This window comes from Equus quagga, chromosome 2 (genome assembly GCF_021613505.1).
Source record: "Equus quagga isolate Etosha38 chromosome 2, UCLA_HA_Equagga_1.0, whole genome shotgun sequence".
NCBI classification, from domain to species: domain Eukaryota; kingdom Metazoa; phylum Chordata; class Mammalia; order Perissodactyla; family Equidae; genus Equus; species Equus quagga.
In genome coordinates, this window is record NC_060268.1 from 155,176,569 (window position 1) to 155,197,090 (window position 20,522).

The 20,522-nt window shown below is 35.8% G+C and overlaps 1 protein-coding gene across 2 annotated transcripts in view; it reads left to right on the top strand.

Moving 5' to 3' along the window:
• The window catches only part of CUTC (cutC copper transporter), a 34,876-nt gene extending 14,856 nt beyond the window's left edge, over positions 1-20,020 (top strand). Inside the window, exons 4-11 of one of the 2 annotated variants that reach the window (XR_006887406.1) lie at positions 2,455-2,664; positions 3,679-3,714; positions 5,924-6,057; positions 12,378-12,405; positions 15,962-16,067; positions 16,855-17,280; positions 18,706-18,822; positions 19,965-20,020. Coding sequence is in view for 1 of the 2 variants with exons in the window: in XM_046652198.1 (XP_046508154.1) it covers positions 2,455-2,664; positions 3,679-3,714; positions 5,924-6,057; positions 12,378-12,405; positions 15,962-16,067; positions 16,855-16,969 (629 nt within the window). In the remaining variant the exon portion in view is untranslated. Of the gene's footprint in view, positions 1-2,454; positions 2,665-3,678; positions 3,715-5,923; positions 6,058-12,377; positions 12,406-15,961; positions 16,068-16,854; positions 17,371-18,705; positions 18,823-19,964 lie in introns of those variants that run through there. The other variant, XM_046652198.1, reaches the window with a different exon arrangement.
• The last annotated feature ends 502 nt before the right edge of the window (positions 20,021-20,522 follow it).

Sequence of the window (20,522 nt, forward strand, 5' to 3'; positions counted from 1 at the left end):
TGTGTAATGTGTCTCTTTTTCTCTGGTTGCTTTTAAGATTTTTTCCTCTTATTCTTGGTTTTGAGCAATTTGATTATGATGTACCTGAGTGTATTCTTCATGTTTCTTAGACTTGTGCATTTATACTTTCCATCACATTTGGAAAATTTTCGGCATTCCATATCTTCCACTACCTCCTTCAGAGACTTCAATTATGCTTATATCAGGCTGCTTGAATTTGTTCCACAGCTCACTGATGGATTTACTTTGTTTTTTTAGTCTCCTTTTTCTCTGTGTTTCATTTTGTGTAGACCCTTTGTTTTTAAATTTACGGATCTTTTCTCTGCAATGTCTAATTGCTGTTAATCCCACCTGGTGTATTTTTCTTCTCACACATTGTGGTTTTCATCTCTAGAAGTTTGAGTCTCCCATGTCACTTAACTTTTTTGAACATATGAAATAAAGTTATAATAGCTATTTTAATGACTTGGCTGCTAAATCTCACATCTGTATCAGTTCTAGGTTGGTTTCATTTGATTGATTCATTGCCTCATGATGTGTCTCATTTTCCTGCCTGATTTTTTTTTTTTTTTTTTTTTTGAGGAAGATTAGCCCTGAGCTAACCACTGCCAGTCCTCCTCTTTTTGCTGAGGAAGCCTGGCTCTGAGCCAACATCCGTGCCCATCTTCCTCTAGTTTATACCTGCGACGCCTACCACGGCATGGCTGCCAAGCAGTGCCATGTCCGCACCCGGGATCCGAACCAGCGAACCCTGGGCCGCCGAGAAGCGGAACATGCGAACTTAACCGCTGCGCCACCGGGCCGGCCCCCTGCCTGATAATTTTTTATCAAATGCAAGACATTATGAATTTTACTTTCTTGGGTACTGGATATTTTTGTATTCCTGTAAATATTCTTGAGCAGTTAGGTTAGTTGGAAACAGTTTGTTCCTTTTGGGTCTTGCTTTTAAAATTTGTTAAGCAGGTCTTGAACAGTGGTCAGTCTAGAGCTAGTTATTCTCCACTACTGAGGTAAGACCCTTCTGTGTACTCTACCCAGTGTCCTGTGAATCTTGACATTTTCCTGTCTGGCTGGTGGGAACAGGCATTATTCCTGACTTGGTATGAACGGCAGGCACTATTTCTTCTAATTCTTTTCAGTTGACCTTTCCCTGGCCCTGTGTAGTTTCCTTGCCTACAAGCACCGATCAGTACTCAGCTGACTATTAGAGGGGGGGTTCTCTGTAGATCTCCAGAGTTCTCTTTCTCTCCTCCCTGGTCCTCTTTCCTATGAATTCTAGCCTGGACTCTCAGCTTTGTCTCCTCAACTCAGAGAATTCTCTGGGGTCCACCTAGGTTTCCCCTCCCTGTGCTGTGACCTGGAAAACTCTCGTGGTAGTAATGTGGGTCCATCAGAGCTAACCTCGTTTGTTTCCCATCTTTCAGGCGTCGTTGTCCTCTGTTGCTTGATATCCAGTGTCTTGCAAACCGTTGTTTCATATATTTTGTCTGCTTTGTGGTTATTGCAGTTGGAAAGGTAAATCCAGTCCCTGTTACTCTGTCTTGATCAAAAGAAGTCCCTATATGAATTTTTGACTCCTATATATTACTCTGAGGTTGATGATTGCATTATTTAGTATAAAAGATTTGTATATGCAATAGCTCTTTGGCATCTTCTCACTAAAGGAGGACATTCCCTGGCCATTCTATGAAATCCCTAGAAGGTATCTGTAAATTTGAGTGCAGTCTGTTTTTTGCAACAGCAATCATGATTCATTGCTTGGTGTTGGACATATTGCTATCCCAGGCAAAACTGAGGTTCTTTTAACAAGGAAAAAGAAGTAAATTCGTATTGCCACAGATTGTACAATTGAGGGTTTCTGAGCTCGCCATGAATTGTGTCATATTTAGGTACTTTTATTCATAGGTCACTGCATAAAATCACAAATAAGTAGAACCTTGCTCTCTTTTACATGTCTTTTTTGAAAAAAGGCTTTGCTAAATATCTTTGTCCATTAAAGGGTCATATACTTTAGAACTATGTAACCATCTCTATAGTAGGTTTTAAATAGAGCTGTAATAAGTTAGAAAGGAGAAACCAGATCTTAGGAAATCTACTGGCAGAACATTGAGCCTGGTAGTTATTACACTTTGAAATCTTGCATACCAGTCAAAGGATTTTTGTTGTGTCAACTGACAAGTGTTTTTAAAATGCAATAACTTCCTTCTGTTTTCTAAATTGCTCTTTTTCACCCTTGGTTTTCTTATTACTTAATTTCTACCCTTCACATATTTTTCTTCTCATATCCTCCTTCCTTTTAGATCCACCTTTCTCTGGTTTCCTCAATCAACTATTCCTTTTCTTATAGAAGTGATTACACAAGAGCAAATGTAAAAGACCAATAATATTTTATTGACTTCCTTGAGCTTTTAGCTCACATTTGAATTTTAATTAGTTTGTTCCCTATTCCTATAGGTGTCCTTCAGGTAGTGAAGCAATGTGTCCAGATCCCAGTTTTTGTGATGATTCGGCCACGTGGAGGTGATTTTTTATATTCAGATCGTGAAGTTGAGGTGATGAAGGCTGACATTCGTCTTGCCAAGCTTTATGGTGCTGATGGTTTGGTATTTGGGGCATTGACTGAAGATGGACACATTGACAAAGAGCTGTGCATGTCCCTCGTGGGTAAGAGTTTGTGTCTGAGACCAAAAAGCCTCTAATGATGATTCCATTTAATACTCCTGGTATAGAAAAATTCAATCACAAAACTGACTTTTCAGTCACATCTGCAGGCACTTATACTAACCTATTTAAACAGTAGCTGTTTAGATGTTTGGGGCAGAGGGTTTGTGTGGCATAGCCCTCCTGACTCTCCTCAGTTGCCATAGATCAGGTTCTGCTACTGTTCCTGTAGGGTTTAAGGAAAGTTTACCTTGATTCCTTTAATTATTGCGCCAAAAACTTCAAAAGCTATTTCAGTTGGTGAGGATGGGGAGATGTGGAGAGGACAGAAGCAAACTACCCATATTACTAGGCCAAAGTATTTCTTGAAGATTCTCAGAGGGGTAAGTAATAGATGTAATGCTACCCTTATAGTTGCCAGATTATATAACTTTTTTTGGTGCCTCTAAGGAGTAGATGACCTTTTTTTTTTTTAATAGATACAGTTTATTGTATGTCAATTTTACCTCAATAAAGCTGTTAAAAATAAAATAATAATACAAACACATTTTCACATATAAAAACAAGCTCTTTCACAGATGCCAACCCCACCCTTGCTCCCTGCATGTCCCTGTCCTTGTGTGTTTGTATCTCTACCTCTCTTGCTCTCCTGTTATCTCTCTCTGTCTCTCTTGTACCTTCCCTTTGTCAGCCTGTCGGCTTCTATCTCTGTGTTATATCTCTTGTCCATTTCTTGGCCTCTCTTTGTGGGTTTCTTTCTGTTTTTGTCTCTGCCTCTCATCATATCTTTTTTTCGTTGTAAATCTTTGAAGTCTGGTATGACTTTTTTTAATCAGAGATTAATGGAAACATAGGACTTTTCAATTTGGAAAGTTACTATTTCGTTGTTATTTTAGTTCACTGTCTTCACTTAGGAGAGGAAAAGTATAAAAAAGTCTGATCTAACATGGAGAATTCTGAATATAGAATCAGTGATGATCTCTTCATTTGTGTTGTTATCTGACTTTCTTTTTATAGCTATTTGCCGTCCTCTGCCAGTCACTTTCCACCGAGGTGAGTCATTTTCATTTTAGAAGATCTATTGAATGGTGTCAGTTTTCTAATTTCACCAAGTGCCACAACCTTTTTATGGAACACAATTCTATAGTGTTACAGTGTTGCCACTTGGTTTCTTTGTACTGGTCTTGGGGCTAACAGCTGTGAATTTAGAGAAACACAATTTCTAGAAAATATGAAGCCTTAGTTATGAAAAGTTGTTAAAAGTAGATGGTGGTGATAGTGGGATATAATAAAGATCTGAGAGAGTAAGATTGCCTACAAGTGCATGTACTTGTTACAGCATTCCAAGCAAGAATCCTGAGATTCATTTTTATTAGATTGCCTTAGCTCATGTGCAGCCCCCAAAAGAATAAATTACTGTGGCCAGTGAAATGAAATGTACTGCCTGGCTTAAGCCACACAAGACCATTCCTGGAGCTGGGAGTGAGGTCAGCTTTCCCAGATGAATATAAGATTCATAGGCAGAAAGGTGATGGATATCTGAGGAAGAATTGGATATTGTTAGGAAGGAGGAAAGATGAAATTGATACTGGATAGTCAGTGAACAGATGTTCACTATAGTACACAAATTTACTTTATTGATAGCTTGAATGATTTCTAAAAAGTATCTGATAATTTCATATAAAAAATACTTCCTAAGTCAGATAGTTATAATTTCTGTCCACTTTTGTCAACCATTGGTAAAATGGAGGAACAGATGTCAATTTTGCCTTCAGAGGACATTGCTTTTGCACATGAAAAGAAAGAAGTCTTCAGTCAGTTTTTTTTATTTGATGATATACTTAAATTGTTGAAAGTTTTTCTGTTCTTTTGAGTAAGCATTCAAAAATTAGGATAAGAATGGACACCAGCATTTGCAGCCATTAGAGGTAAAACATTTGTTATCCTTGTTTCTTTTTAAAATGGATAATACCGCTAGAAAACTTTTTTCTTGACTTGCTATTTAGCAATACTTCTCATAAACTAGTACAACTAAAAGAAGTTAGATTGCTTAAAAGTCAGAACCTTGAGGCTAGCCAACAAAAAAAAAATTTAAATATGAAAGTAATTTAATTAGAAAACATTTATCTGAAAAATATACAGGTTAAAATTTGAGTAATTCAAAATAAACCCATCATATAGTATATATTCTTCTATTCTTAGACTAAGATAATTATTTCAAATTCCTGTCCTTTTCCTTCAATAAGTTTAACAAAAATATTTTCATAATTTTATATTGTCCGGGGTTCCACATTTTTTCACTCACGTAGTTTGTGATAGTATGATAGTATAATCACTGATGAGAAGGTGCTGCCACCAAAAAAGGAAAATCCTGTGGTAGATTTAGCTGCCTCCATACACCAAAGGATAAAAGGAAGGAGTCTAACACCTGATCCACCATAGATTAGAACTTCCATATCATGTAGCGATGCTGAGAACCAAAGCAGTAGTTTTTCTGTTTAAGATTCCTAGTACCACTTTCCTCTCTGAGGAGGAGAGAGACCTCTTAGAAAGTAGGGTGGAATTGAAACCTCATATAGTCTGTTGTAAACAACTGTCCTTATATTATGAGCCCTGAGTATGTGGGTTAAACGGATTAGTAGAAAATGTTAGTCAATAATGAGAATGTGAACCGAGGCCATTTCTAGAACTGGTGAGTGTAATGGTTCATTCTGCTAGTCCAGTTTGTCCAAAGCCTTAGAGTAGACTTTCCTAAACTTGAGTGACTCGTCTGTCACATTTACAATTTTACTATGTCTGAGTGCTACCTGTGCAAATTTATTTAATAATTTTCTTAAAATAAAATCTTAAGTAAATTTATTTTAAAAAGAAACTTTTATAACTAGTGAAAAAATGGAAACTTTTCACTTTAGTCTGCATTTAAGTAAATGTATCTATTCAAATGTATACCATCTAAAATGATCGTGCATACCACCAGTGGTGTGCAGACTGTGGTGTGCTGGTAAACCTGGGTCTTGGAAAAAAAAAAGCCCTGATTTGCGGAATTTGTTAATTTCTGTGGTTTAAATACTCCCACTTTATCTGTTTTCAAGCTGCCAATGGATTAACAATCATGCTTGCAAAATTCCTGACTATTTAACAATTGGCTCCTGCAAGCCAGTACAAGCTAGGTCCAGCACACCATTGTGTGTATACTACATTTTGGAAAGCACAATGTTAGAGATAATCTGTTCAAAATTCAAATCAGTTGTATTTATTTCAGCCTTTGACATGGTTCGTGACCCAATGGTAGCTCTAGAGACCCTCTTAACTTTGGGATTTGAACGAGTATTGACCAGTGGATGTGACAGTTCGGCACTAGAAGGGCTACCCCTAATAAAGCGACTCATAGATCAGGTACACACAATTTCTTTTCTTTCTTCCTAAGACTACTGTGGTTACTCCTGATATTCTGTTGTTCAGCTAGGTTGTGAAGCTAAATATTACTGACTTGGTGGTTACTCTGTAGGAAAAAGCAAGCAGGCAGTAATATATTTATATAATTCTTTTTTTTTTTCTGCTTTATTTCCCAAACCCCCCCGGTACATAGTTGTATATCTTAGTTGCAGGTCCTTCTAGTTGTGGGGTGTGGGATGCCGTCTCAATGTGGCCTGACGAGCGGTGCCATGTCCGCGCCCAGGATCCGAACCCTGGACCACCGCAGCAGAGCACGCGAACTCAACCACTCGGCCATGGAGCCGGCCCCCCTATATAATTCTTATTTCTTTTACATGGGCGTTTTTAGTTACCAAGGCTCTTAAGATCAACTTGTAGACAATGCCTAAGGATCTGATCTAATTTGGATAACCACAGCAAATTTTACCTTTTCTCTGCCATCAGCATTGCATAGTTTTAAGGCACATCTTCTCATTGTCACCCTATGAATATTCAGGGGATCCCATATAAAATTTGACAAAATTATCAGTTGGAGGTGAATTCTAAAACTAATACTATATTCTTCTCTCATCTCTCCCCATCTATTAAGATAGGAGGAAATATATTTTTCTATTTTATGATTTCCCCTGGTGAGTTAGCATCATTTGTAGAGCTTTCAGAAGATGGCTTTGTAATTGTTACTATGTCCGTGTTTTTCTGACACCAGTCCAGAGACATTCTAAGTAAGGAAGTGTGGACTTTTTGATGAGAGAGTTCTGGGTTTGAAACTCAGATTTGACACTTATTTACTGTGTAATGTGGAGTAGATTACCAACCTTTAAGCCTCTGTTTCCTCACATGTGGAACTGAGATAAGTTTAATACTTCCTTTATGGGGTTGCTCTGAATAAAATATGCAAGAACCTCAGCATAGCAATGACATATAATAGATCTTTATATATATTAGTTTCTTTTATTATTATTACTGCTATAATTAATAATATTATTTAGTATTCCCGTGTAGACATCTGCTTATATTCACTTTTCTATAGTCATGAAGATAATTCTCAGGAATTTCACATAAGGATCTGATGTGACTTTGTTAGTCTGGAACTTCTGATTTTGCGAATATTTCTTAAGTATATATTAGATGCAGGGCATGTGTACTATGGTGGTGACCAAGGGGCACACGTGTGTGTGTGTGTGTGTGCATCTGTGTATGTATATATAGTCACTGCCCTTACAATCTAGTGCATAACAGACACTTTTAATAGAGTAGGCAATTTTAATAGAGTGCTATTTTAAAAAGGTACTATGGACACACATTGGAAAGGAATTAACCCCAGATTTCAGGGTTGAGGGTTGACAGTAGTAGGTTTCCCAGAAGAAAAGACATCCACATTGCAATGTCTTGCTCATTTGAGGGATGATTAAGAGTCATCCATTGTAAAAGTTGGAGGAGGAGAGGGAGAGTAGGAGAATGCTCCATGTAGAAGAACTAGTATATGCAAAGCCCTGGAAACAAAGCGAGCATAACTTAAGATAGTGAAAAATGACTATAGTGTTGATTATGAAGAGAGGAATACTGTCCAGAGACTTGAAAACTATTTGAGAGTTTGTATTTTATCGTTGGTACACTGGGGAAGCCTGAAGCGTTTTAAAATAGAAGAGTTGATGAATCAGTTTCTATTTCAAAATTATTACTCACTATGGAGTAGAGAATAATTGCCTTTTCAAAATATCTGTATGTGTGTAACAGAGATTTGTAGTTTAATCATTGGTTGGAAGGAAGAGCTGGGTTAAATATCCTCATACACTAATTTACTTTTTTAAAAAATAAAAATTGAAAGTGTTTAAAGATGTACAACATAGTGTTTTGATATTCATCTACATAATGAAATGGTTACAGTCAAGCTCATATCCATCTACTCATGTAGTTACCTTGTGTATGTGTATGTGTGTTTGTGGTGGGAGCACTTGAAAACTACTCTCTTCGCAAATTTTCAGTATTCAATACAATACTAACTATAGTCATCGTTAGATCTCTAGACTTTCTCATCCTACATAACTGCAACTTTGTACCCTTTGACTGACATTTCCCCATTTCCTGCACCTCCTTGCTCCTGGTAACCACCGTTCTACTCTCTGCTTCTATGTATTCGATTTTTTTAGATTCCACATGTAAGTGAGGTCACGCTAACTTTACTTCTTGAAGAAGTTACTTAGCAGTATAATACACTGGGTAAAGTGTAGGCTTTGGGATTAGAAAGGTCTGTGTTTAAATCATGGCTTTGCCATTTATTAACAATGACCTTGTGCAATTTACCTAACCATCCTAAATTTTAGTTTCTTCGCCTATAAAGTTAGCATAATAACAGTCCCTACCTCCTAGAGTAGTTGTGGATTACTTCAGATGAGAGCACAAAGTCTGAAACTTAGCAAGTGCTTTATATTGTTAAATCACTTGGATAGCCTTGGGTAACATATAGTTGTTGGAAGGCCAAAAAAAAAAAAAGTGATAGAATTAATCTGTTTAAAAATATCATTTGTCCATGTTTTAGAAAGCTTTCACTTGGAAGAAACAGTTAAACGTGACTTTTTTCCTCCTAAAGTCATTTCAGCTTTCTAGACAGTAAATATTTTATTTTATAGTTACTTTGCTTTAGTACGTTTGAGAATACTGAACAACTTTGTCCACTTATTTTCTGTAACAATTATTGAATTTTATGAAATAGCCCCCTCCCCCTTTTACTATTTCATTACCTTGCTTAATTTTTTTTCATTGTACTTATTACTACCTGAAATTTTGTTATATAAATGTTTCTGTTGTTTGTCTTCCTTGAACATGTAAGCTCCATGAGAGTATGAACTTTTTCCTGTTTACCATGTCAGGGAGAAAAAATTTTTTCTTCACTCTCTTACGTTCAGTATTTGAGGGCCTGTGAATTAAACTGACAAAAGATAGATTAACAAAAAAAAAACCATTTTAACCACGTATGTATGTATGGGAGCTCACAAAGAAATGTGACTCAAAGATGTGCTTAGAATTTGGGGCTTATATACTATCTTACTAGGTGAAGAGGAGGAGGGAAAAGGGCACTTAGGAACTTAAGGAAGGAGAAAGGGCATTTATGGGAAAACAAATGACTATTTGGAAAGATAAATGGACCCTTAGGAGACTAACTGGGAGATATGATAGTTTTATGACAATGTCTGTTTGGGTGTGGTGCTCATCATGATTTGCTCCCTGGAAGGGAATTTGTGAAAATTGAGTTCTTGTTTAGTTCTTTTGGGAGGCTGTGCTTTTAGGCAGAGGAGGAATTTCAGGATCTCAGATAGCTTCAGCTCAAAATAAGTTTTATGCCACAGTGGCATATTCTGGACCTCTTCAACTACAATATTCCCCATACCTAGAATAGTGCCTAGTACCTGATAGGCACTTAATAAATATTTGTTGGATGGATGGAGGGGTGAGTAAAGTGACATTTGATAAATGCTTTCATGATAGATCAATTTGATCAGGGTTAAAAAAATTGTTCAGTAGGGAGTTCTCAAAAAAATCTACAAAATGTCAGTCTATGGATTTTCACAGAATATATACGTATAATCTTTTTGCTAACTTTGGAGCTACCTTTCCAAAATGGCATATAACTCAACTGTCATGAAAAATTGTGACTTTTCATTGACAAATGTGCCATAAGTTAGGGTTTGAGGTCACTTTTGATCATTTTACTGAATCTCTGTTACTTAACTAGTCTGGGGACTCTAATTTTACTCAGGATAGAGCACAATTTGTTGTTGACTCATACTTTATGAAAGAGGGTTTTTTTTTGCATCTTGATATTAATATGTGACTTAACCAATTTTGTAGCAATCTATCATTTTTTCTATGATCACTCCATTCAGGTCATTTATTGGTCTCTTTTTCCCTTTTTGTACCAGCATATTGTTTCTTAGCCCTACTACCTTTTTTTTTTTTGAGGAAGATTAGCCCTGAGCTAACATCCACTACCAATCCTCCTCTTTTTTGCTAAGGAAGATTGGCCCTGAGCTAACGTCTGTGCCCATCTTCCTCTATTTTATATGTGGGATGCCTGCCACAGCATGGCTTGATAAGCGGTGTGTAGGTCCGCACCCGGGATCTGAAAGGGCAAACCCCGGGCTGCCAAAGTGGAGCGTGTGAACTTAACCACTGTGCCACCAGGCCAGCCCCACCCCAACTTCTTTTTAACTAAAAAAATTTGGCATCTTTTTCATTGGTGGCTTCTACAATATATCTAGCTCTTTGGAACTGCTTTAAGGTTTGTTGCTATTGCATAACGACCTTAAAAAATCATATTGAATCCTCATCTTAACTTTACACTGATAGTTACTTAGAGCTCATTAAAATGTCTGTAACTTGTCTTAAAAGTAAGGAGAATGATTGTTTCTCCCTCTACTCATGACCATCTGTATTCTCTTCCCTACTGTTACTACCTTCACTTTTCACTGCTTTCATGCTATTGCTGCTTTTGAGACTTTCTGCTTGTCTTCCCTTCTTTGCATTTATTTCTGGTGTTAGCCAATTTTTGCTTTATTCCCTTCTTTTGATTTCTGTTCTCTTCTGTCCTCTGTATCCTCCTCTTTCTTTACTCTTCTGCCCTTCTTCTCACACTGGGCATGATACCTCTGTTTCTCTTCTCCTCATTTTCTCCTCCCCACACTAAGCCAATCTTTCAGTTTTCTCATTTGTCCTAACTGGATATGATGCAGAATTAAGTATTTTTTCAACATTAATTATATTTATTAAATATATTAATTGAATGTTTCATGTTTTTATGTAAAAAGAAGCTAAGTTATGTGTGGTTCTTCGTTGAATCTTTCCTGTTGTTTAGTAGTGCTCAACAGAAATAAGATTGTCTACCCAGCCCTGAGTTGAGTAGAATGTAGGCTGAGTGCATATATAGGCTGAAAAGTTGAGACAAATGACTTGGAATTATGTTGGGTGGCAAAATCGGCTGATCCAGTATTGAAAAGTCATCTCAGGGAGGCCAGCCCATGGCCTAGTGGTTAAGTTTGGTGCACTCTGCTTTGGTGGCCCAGGTTTGGTTCCTGTGCACGGACCTACACAACTTGTTGTGGCCATGCTGAGGTGGCAACCCACACATGAAATAGAGGAAGACTGGCACAGACGTTAGCTCAGGGAGGATCTTCTTCAAGCAAAAAGAGGAAAATTGGCAACAGATGTTAGCTCAGGGCGAATCTTCCCCAGCAAAAAACAAAAAACAAAAACTCGTCTCAGGGAATCCACATGTGAAAAAATTCAATTACTTATAATTTAAATGATTTTATCCTGCAGGTTAGTGAGCTTAACATAATATGTAATTTTTATTCTGTCACTGTTACCTACCTGCTACTGGTAGTTCCACTAAGTATGTATTTGTAATGGAGTGGTTTCCTTTTGACTTTCAGTGATACTGAGTATATCACCAAAATTTATTTAGGAAATGTGATGAAAATTGGAATAAAAGTAAGGAAATTTTAATACCTATCTTCCAGAATTATCAGAAATTAAATTAATTCATATAATTTGGTTTTATTACTTTTTTTTCTTTCTGCTTTTTCTCCCCAGATCCCCCTGGTACATAGTTGTATACTTTAGTTGTGGGTCCTTCTAGCTGTAACATGTGGGATACCACCATAGCATGGCCTGACAAGCGGTGCCATGTCCGTGCCCAGGATCTGAACCAGCGAAACCCTGGGCCGCTGCAGTGGAGTGCACGAACTTAACCACTTTGCCACAGGGCTGGCCCCTGGTTTTATTACTTAAAACCCACTTAAATGAACCTATGGTTTTGTTTAATTGGTATAATAAGCTAGGGAATTTTTTGAGGGTACAGAATTTGAGTATCTAGTAATTTACAATTATGCTATGCTCTTTGTTTTCTGCTGAAATCTTGTTTAAATTCAACTACTTTCCCATTGCATATGAAGAACTCAGAATTAGTGCTATTTTTCAGTAATGGCTTTTCTTAAGGTGGTGTGATTTTTCAGTATTTATATTATATTCTTCTATTCTTTGTGTTCATAATTGTACAAGTCTTTAAAACAATACAGTAAAATAACCTTCTCGATAGAAAGAGTTTTTATGCTGAACATCTTTTTTACCCAAGATCTCAAAGAAATAGAAAAGATCTATTGAAAATTAGACACTAGTAGTAATTTTAGAAATTTAATATACTTATGTTTCTGTTCTCAGTGCCTTATTACCCCATTTAAGAGAAAGATATTAAAATTTACTTATTTATTTTTTTCTTTTTTCAGGCAAAAAGCAGGATTGTGGTAATGCCAGGTATTTATTTATCTATCCATTCACTAGTGTGACATTGAAGTGTAGTGGAGGAAGAGCAAAGAAGGCAGGACAATATGGGAGAAAGTATTAGTAAAGGATGTTCAAAAAAAAGAATATATAATTTGATTAAAATGTTTAAGTTTGAGAGATCTGTGCTGGAATTTAAAGTTTTAGATAAGGGGGAGAACATTCTAGCAGAGATTACTCAGAGAGGAGCAAATAAGGAAGTAGATTGGGACTGGGGTTTCTCCATGTTTGCTCTCCCATAGTACAGAATTTTGTAAATGTGGATGTTCATCTCTGGTGAGGCACACCACGTTCGATGCTGCTGCTACACTGTGTTGGGGCCAAATGTCCTAGTTGCTAATAAAGTGTAAGCACATGTTTAGGTAATATCCCTGGATAATATAATACTCGCTCAGTTCCTGAAAATCTGATCACCAAATTCTTCCTTGTAGCCAGAACAGTTGGCTCATATGCTCCTGATGATAACCATAAGAACAATTAAGTACATAATTGCTCATTAGAAATGAACACTTTTTAAAGAATTAGATAAGGCGACCGAGAATCAGAATGACACAAATATAAAGACAATCTTTGTTTTTTTATTATTAAATTTCTCAAACATATAAAAAAGTAGAAAATAGCATAATGAATACTCACTCATTCTTTAGATTTAAAATTTTGCCACATTTGTCTCATCTTTTTTTATCCGGAAGTATTTTAAAATTAAATTAAAGCCATCAGGACATAAAGCCATCATATCTTTATGTTATCCCTAAAAAAATAAGGGCATTCTACTGTAACCACAATACTATTATCACATCTATCAAAATAAACATTAATTCTCTAATACCATTTTTTTTAAAGATTGGCACCTGAGCTAACAACTATTGCTGATCTTCTTTTTTTCCCCCTCCTTTTTTTCTCCAAATTCCCCCAGTACATAGTTGTATAGTTTAGTTGTAGGTTCTTCTAGTTGTTCTATGTGGGATGCCGCCTCAGCATGGCCTGATGAGTGGTGCCATGTCTGCACCCAGGATCCGAACTGGCGAAATCCTGGGCCACCGAAGCGGAGCCCTTGAACTTAACCACTCGGCCCCGGGGCCAGCCCCTCTAATACCATTTAATACTCAGTCAGTATTCTCTCTGGTTGTCCCCAGAATGTTTTTTATAGCTGATATGTTCAAATCAGTATCCAATCAAGGAGCAAGTATTACACTTGATTGTTATCTTAGTATCTTTTAATACAGAAGGTTTCCTTTTCTTTTTCTACTTTTTAAAAAAATGACATTTAAAATAAGTTTGGGCCACTTATCCTATAAAGTGTCCTACTTTCTGGTTCATCAGATTGTTTCCTTTTGGTATTCTTTAGCTTGCATTTCCTAGCCTCTGTATTTCCTATAAACTAGTAGTTAGAACGTAAGGCTTGTTTAGATTCTGGTTAAATATTTTTAGTAAGAACTTCCTGAGTGATTCTGTATACTTCATATTACATCACATCAGAAGGCATACAATGTCTGATTGTGTCACCACCAGTGATGCCAAAACTGACCAGGGGTCAAAATGATAATAGCCAGATAAAGGCCAACTTTTAAAAAGAGGCTAGGTAAATCAAAATATAATGATGTACTCATGAAATTTAGGTATTGGTATAAGCCAATGTTACCACAATTAAAAAAAAAAGAGGCCAGATAGAGGGATAGTGTCAGAAATTTAGGAAAGCTTTGACCTGTAGCGAATCCCTGAAACATAAACAGTTAGAAAGTGTGTGTTATCTGTCAAATTGAGACCCTTTATAGATTACTCAGAGAGTGTTAAAGAGACTTAACTAAGTGATGCATTTTCATTTAAGACTAAACATATTTAATCTTGACGACTTAGTCGTTAATATTAAGGTTGTCTTTGCTTAATATGTAGTTTTTAAGTTATCTGCTATGTGCAAGGCATTACTTGGGATGCAGTTACACAAGAAACTACTTCCTCAGAAAGCTTACAGTCTTAGGTAAGAAGATGGTATATACAAAAATATTTGTGATTATTTAACAAACCTTACCAAGCAAATGCTAATTATATGCCAGGTTCTATGGTAGATGTGAAAACACAGAAATGAATATGAAGTGGTCTTTCTACTTGAGGAGATCACAGAATAGATCTATAGACAAATTATTAAAATTTCATGTAAATAAGTACCAGCAGGTAGGTAAGTCAGCCTGAAGGCCTAATGAGTATTCATCGTTGGGAAATATAAAGATAAATAGAATATAGTAGTTTCCTTTTGAGGACTTTCATAATGAAGCTTATAACATATTTAGGCTCCAGTTTCCTCATCTGTAAAAAAGAGGATATTGAACTAGTTGTTTATTCAGGTCCCTACCGTAAAAGATATGTAGTCTGTGTTTGGAAGATGTATTACTTATGTCCTAAAGTTGCTGATAACTAAGCAACAGGTGTTTTAGTGGCCAGATATTTTGTTATTTGTTAGAAGGAAATAAGATATTTGTATTTTAATCCTTACAACAAGCTCATGAGGTAGGCATGTCCTTCTTTGGTCAAAAAAGTTGAGGCTCAGTGAATTTAAGTAATTTATCTAAGATCACATAGCTGTGAAGAGCTACAGTAGTGAAACCAGGATTCCAATCTAAATCTGACTTCTCAGTCTGTGTTCTTTCTACTTCTTAGGGCTCAGTGATGTTAGTGTACCACTAAGAAAAAAACACCAAGTTAATGAGTCTAAAATAGTGTGTAAAGTCAAGTTACTTCAGCAACTTGAATAGCTTGAGATAGAAAGTACATATTTTATCAGTCAATACAAACTGTTTATTGAATATGTCTTGTATACTAGCAGAGAATGATATAAAGATGAATAAACTAATTTTATATTTATAATCTGATATCAGTTCAGAATATGATTCTTTATATACAAATATTTAAGTGATTTTTCCTCAAATGAGTCATTGTGAAGTTCTTGATTGTGCAGTTTTAATAAAGTAGAATTGGATTCTTCTGTGAAATGAAAAAAATTGATATTATTATGAATAAACTGTATAACACCTTGCGTTTTCCCCATTTCCCATGAAGTCCATGTACTCATTGAATCCTGGGCCAGAGAGAGAACCTAGCAGGTTCTGTCCTTCAGATACATCTCTGAGGCTGTGCTTTTGGAGCTTCTACCTCAAGCCTTTCCTTATCTTTCATTTTAATTTGATTTTGTTTTAATTGAGGGGGAGCAGGGCTAGAGCACTCAATGATTTTCCTTGCCCTAATCTTTTCAGATTTAAAGTCAGTAATATATAGCATTGTTATATAAAACAATGGACATAAAAGATTCCATAATATAGGTTCTATGACCTTATCCTTTGTTCTTCAGAGTCTGTAGTCTTGTCTTTCATCATTCTTTTCTAGTCTCATTATAGCTTAGTAGGGAGAGAGTAATTCTTGAATCAATGAGAAATTTCAGTGTGGGGATTCTAGGTAAAGTAAACAGTCGTCATTATTCATTAAATTTTATTCAAAAACCTATTCAACTTAATGTATTACTTATTCTTTCCAACAGGGGGTGGCATAACAGAAAGAAATCTACAAAGGATCCTTGAGGGTTCAGGGGCTACAGAATTCCACTGTTCTGCTCGGTCTGCTAGAGATTCAGGAATGAAGTTTCGGTAAAAATGTATTCTTTGACTTATACAAAAAAGGAGGAGATTAAGCTTTACTTCCCCAACAGGAAAACCATTGTCGATTGCTTGATTAATGAATGGAATGTTGTGATTAATATGTAAATATTTTAGTCATTTTTGCAGTTTTTCAACTGCAAAATGGTTCTTATTCTGCCTTAAGCAGGATCTTCTGAACATAGGTGAATCTTTATATCCTTAGGGCGTTGCTGAACTTAGACCAATTAGTAATAAACTCTAATTCAGCAGCTAATGTTCAAATGAGTCAGATTTGTATATGTGCCCATTCACCTGTGATTTCCTTTCGCAAAGTTAATAACTATGGTGTAAGGAGGGAAGAGTCATAGTCATTTTTATTTCTCTACCTTTGATCCTTATAGTCAGTCTTCCCTCACCTTTGCACTGTATTTTCAGTTATTTTGAAATTATAGCACCATTAAGGAATTGAAACTATTATGTGTTTTTTGTTATACTTGAAAGGACTCCTATAATTTAGTAGTTATTTCTATTTATAAGTTGGAAAAAATGAAGTGTAAAAGAAACAAGACCCTTAGAACCTACATTTCCAGGTATAAAATCAAGTATACTATCTGGAAGATTCAGCTACTAGATGTTTCAAGTGATTAATTAATAAAAATTATGAAATATGACAGTCCAGGGTCCTTGACCTACCCTTGTTCTTGAGCCATGAAATAGCCTGTAAAATGAAGTGCCAGTAGGAGGGCTCATTTAACAACTTATATAATTATCTGTTCCTTTATTATTTCTATTGCAGAAATTCCTGTGTTGCCATGGGAGCCTCTCTTTCTAGCTCAGAATATTCTCTAAAGGTAACAGATGTGACCCAAGTAAGGACTTTGAATGCTATTGCAAAGAATATTCTGGTTTAGCCAGACCTCTGAGAGACATGGATATCACAGGTAAAGGTAGAAGAGTAGTCTACAATTCTCTATGACACAGCTTTAACTTACTTCTCTGGCAAGGACAGTCACAATCTTTGTCTTAAGTCTCACATGGCCATGGAGAATGTTTCCAAGAAGAAAAAGAACTTGAAACAGAGCTACAGTCACTTCCTTTGCTTAATCTTGCCAGCCATCTCTCCATCATCATGGTTAAATCTGGTCTATGTGTCTTCCACAGATAGAGGCTTACTCTGTTTTCAGTGGAATTAGTTGATGAACTGGGAAAATTCAACTGCAAGGTATGAATTCACATGTGACTTCATGGTCAATTCAATAGCAGTATTTTGCTTTTTCATTTGTAAAATAAAAATTTCCATTCTATTATGGTAGAGTCTCTTATTCTTACCCTGAATGCAGTCTATAGCCAAGTAGGAATAGGAAGATTTTTTCTTTCATTTTTCTTTTTTTGTTGTGTACTCTTTTTCTTTTATTGCCCTGGACAAGATACTAAGGATATAGAGTAAAATAGTACAGCATAAAAATTCCTAGACTTGGGAAGCAGATTATAATTGTTCCCAGACTTATAAAGGCAGAAGTGATCTCTTGTGTTCACCAGGTTACTTCTACCTCTGTTCCCAGATAGAGAAATGGCTTAACCATAAGGTTCATCTGAAAATTTACAAAGACCTATAGTAAGAATTGGGAAGGTTAGGGAAGTTATTTCTTTCAACTGAGGCCACAGATAGGGAGAATGGATTTTAGTGATGAAAGATGCTTTTCCTATGAGCAGGTCCCAGACGGTGAAGTTCTAGGTTTCTCTGTCACTTTCATATTTATGATCTCATTTTATACAGACACCACTCTAGTAATAGAACTTTTGTTTCTGTATTAGGAGAGTAACAGAAGCACAATATAAAGAGCTTGCCTTTGGTCAGGAAGCTAGTTAATGGAGCCTGAATGAATAGCATGCACAGATTTGGGTACTAATGAACATATATACCAAGAAAGAGCCTTGCCTTTATTTTAATGCATCCCTTCCCTCAACTTTAAATCTTAGCTTTTTTCTTCACTTTTTAAAGTACAATTTCAGTGTAGAATATTTGCCAGGTAATTTATGAGAAATGAGAGTCAAACTATTTAAAAACCAACAATAACCCCAGTGGTTTATTTTCTTGCTTGTTCAGACTATTACTAACAATGATAACTTTCAAAAAGATGGTTTTCATTATTGGCTTTGGAATATAGATACAGATATGTAAGAATCACATACACATGTACACATAATCTTAATATTTTGGCCTAACTCTCTCCTGTGCTTGGGCTTCATTGTATGATCCTCCAAAGACAAGAGGAAGATATTTTATCATCTCTATTTTATTTAAACAAATTAAATAGGGATCTGAGAGTTGGTATGAATTGCTCAAAGTTTAACAACAAATTACTGTTGTTTATGAGACTTGAATGCTAGGCTACCAACCTCCAAGTCTTCTGCTTTAAGATGCTTCTGGCATGTGGATGTCATAGAGAGAGCAAAATTCCTGGGCAAATCAGACACAACTGGAATTGTATGCTGGCTTTCAGTTTGAGTTAAATTAATTTCTTGAACTTAATTCCCTTGTTTATAAATCAGGAATAATAACTGAACCATGGTTTCTGGTTAAATGATATATTAAACCACCAAGTACATAATAAGCACCCATTAAATGTTAGTTCTTTTCTTCTAGGTTAGCTTTCTAGTCTCAGTCTTTGATAGTTTAAAAGTCCAACCCAGGAAGCCAGGCATTGATTATTGAAGCCAACACTTTGTGCTCTCCACTATGTGAATATAAAAGAAGCATAAGGTAATCCCTACTTTGATTTTATTTTTCTATGCTTTAGTCCTGTTTTAAAGTATTTACTCATTATTTCATGTGTATAAGTTTCTTCTAACAATATTAGAAGTATTTTTAGGTTAGGGGACCACATCTTGATATTTTTATATTTCTCCTTACACCCATCAAACTGTATACTCATGGTATCGATTACTTTGCTAGTGGAAAAAGAACACTGAATTGGACCAGTAGGTCCTGACTCTATCACTGACTTTGGTAACTATACTGGGTATTTTGTTTGCCCTTTCAGATCGACTCTTCATTTTGTTCTATAAACCGAATCCAGCAACATAAGAGAGATTATACACTATGATCAAGTAGAATTTATGCGAGGAATGCAAAGCTGGTTTAGCGTCCAAAAATAAATCAATGTAATATACCATATTGATAAAATAAAGCATAAAAATCACATGATCCTCTCAACACAGAAAAAGCATTTGACAAAAATCTAACACCCTTTATAAAAACACTCAGCAAACTTGGAATAGAAAGGAGCTTCCTCAACCTGATAAAGAGCGTCTACAAAAAGACAAAACACACAGCTTACATCATACTTGATACTTTCTCACTAAGATCAGGAACAAGACAAGATTTACACTCTTACCAATTCTAGTCAACTTTGTACTGGAGGTTCTAGCCAGGGCAATTAGGTAAGAAAAAGAAATAAAAATCATCCAGATTGGAAAAGAAGAAGTAAAATGCTATTTGCAGTTGACATGACTTGTATATAGAAAATTCTAAGGAATCCACAAAAAAAACTAAAGTTCAGCAAAGTTGTAGGATATAAAATCAACATGCAAAATCGACTGCAGTGCTATCACTAGCAAGTAACAATCCTTAAATGAGTTAAAAAAACAATTCCATTGATAATAGCAACAAAAAGGTTAAAATGCTAAGGAATGAATTTAACCAAAGAAGTGCAAGACTGTACACTGAAAACTGCAAAGCATTGTTGAAAGAAATTTAAAAAGACATAACAATAAATACATAAATAAAAAGACATCTCAGGTTCATAGATTGGAAGACTTAATATTATTAAGATAGCAGTATTCTCCAATTGGTCTACAGATTCAATGCAATCACTATCAAAATCCCAATTGTCTTTTTTGCAGAAATTGACAAGATGACCCTAAAGTTCATCTGGAAATGCAAGGGACCCAGAATAGCCAAACAATCTTGAAAAAGAACAAAGTTGGAGGACTCACATTTCTCGATTTCAAAACTTAGTAGAAAACTACAGTAATCAAGACAATGTGGTATTGGCATAAAGGTGAATATATAGCAATATATTCAGTTGCATATAAATATATGTGCAATTCTCAGTGCAATAGAATTGAGAGTCCAGAAATAAACCCTTATATTATAGTCAATTGATTCTTGAAAGGGTGCCAAGATAATTCACTGGGAAAAGAATAGTTTTTAAACAAATGGTGCTGGTCAACTGGATATCCACATGCAAAAGAATGAAGTTGGACCTTGCCTCACATCATGTACAAAAATTAACTCAAATGGATCATAGACCTAAATAAAAGCTAAAAGATAAAACTCTTAGAAGAAAATAGGAGTAAATCTTTGTAACCGTGGGTTAGGCAAAGCCTTAGATATGACACCAAAAGCACAAGTGACAAAAGAAAAAATGGGTAAACTGGACTTCGTCAAAATTAAAAACC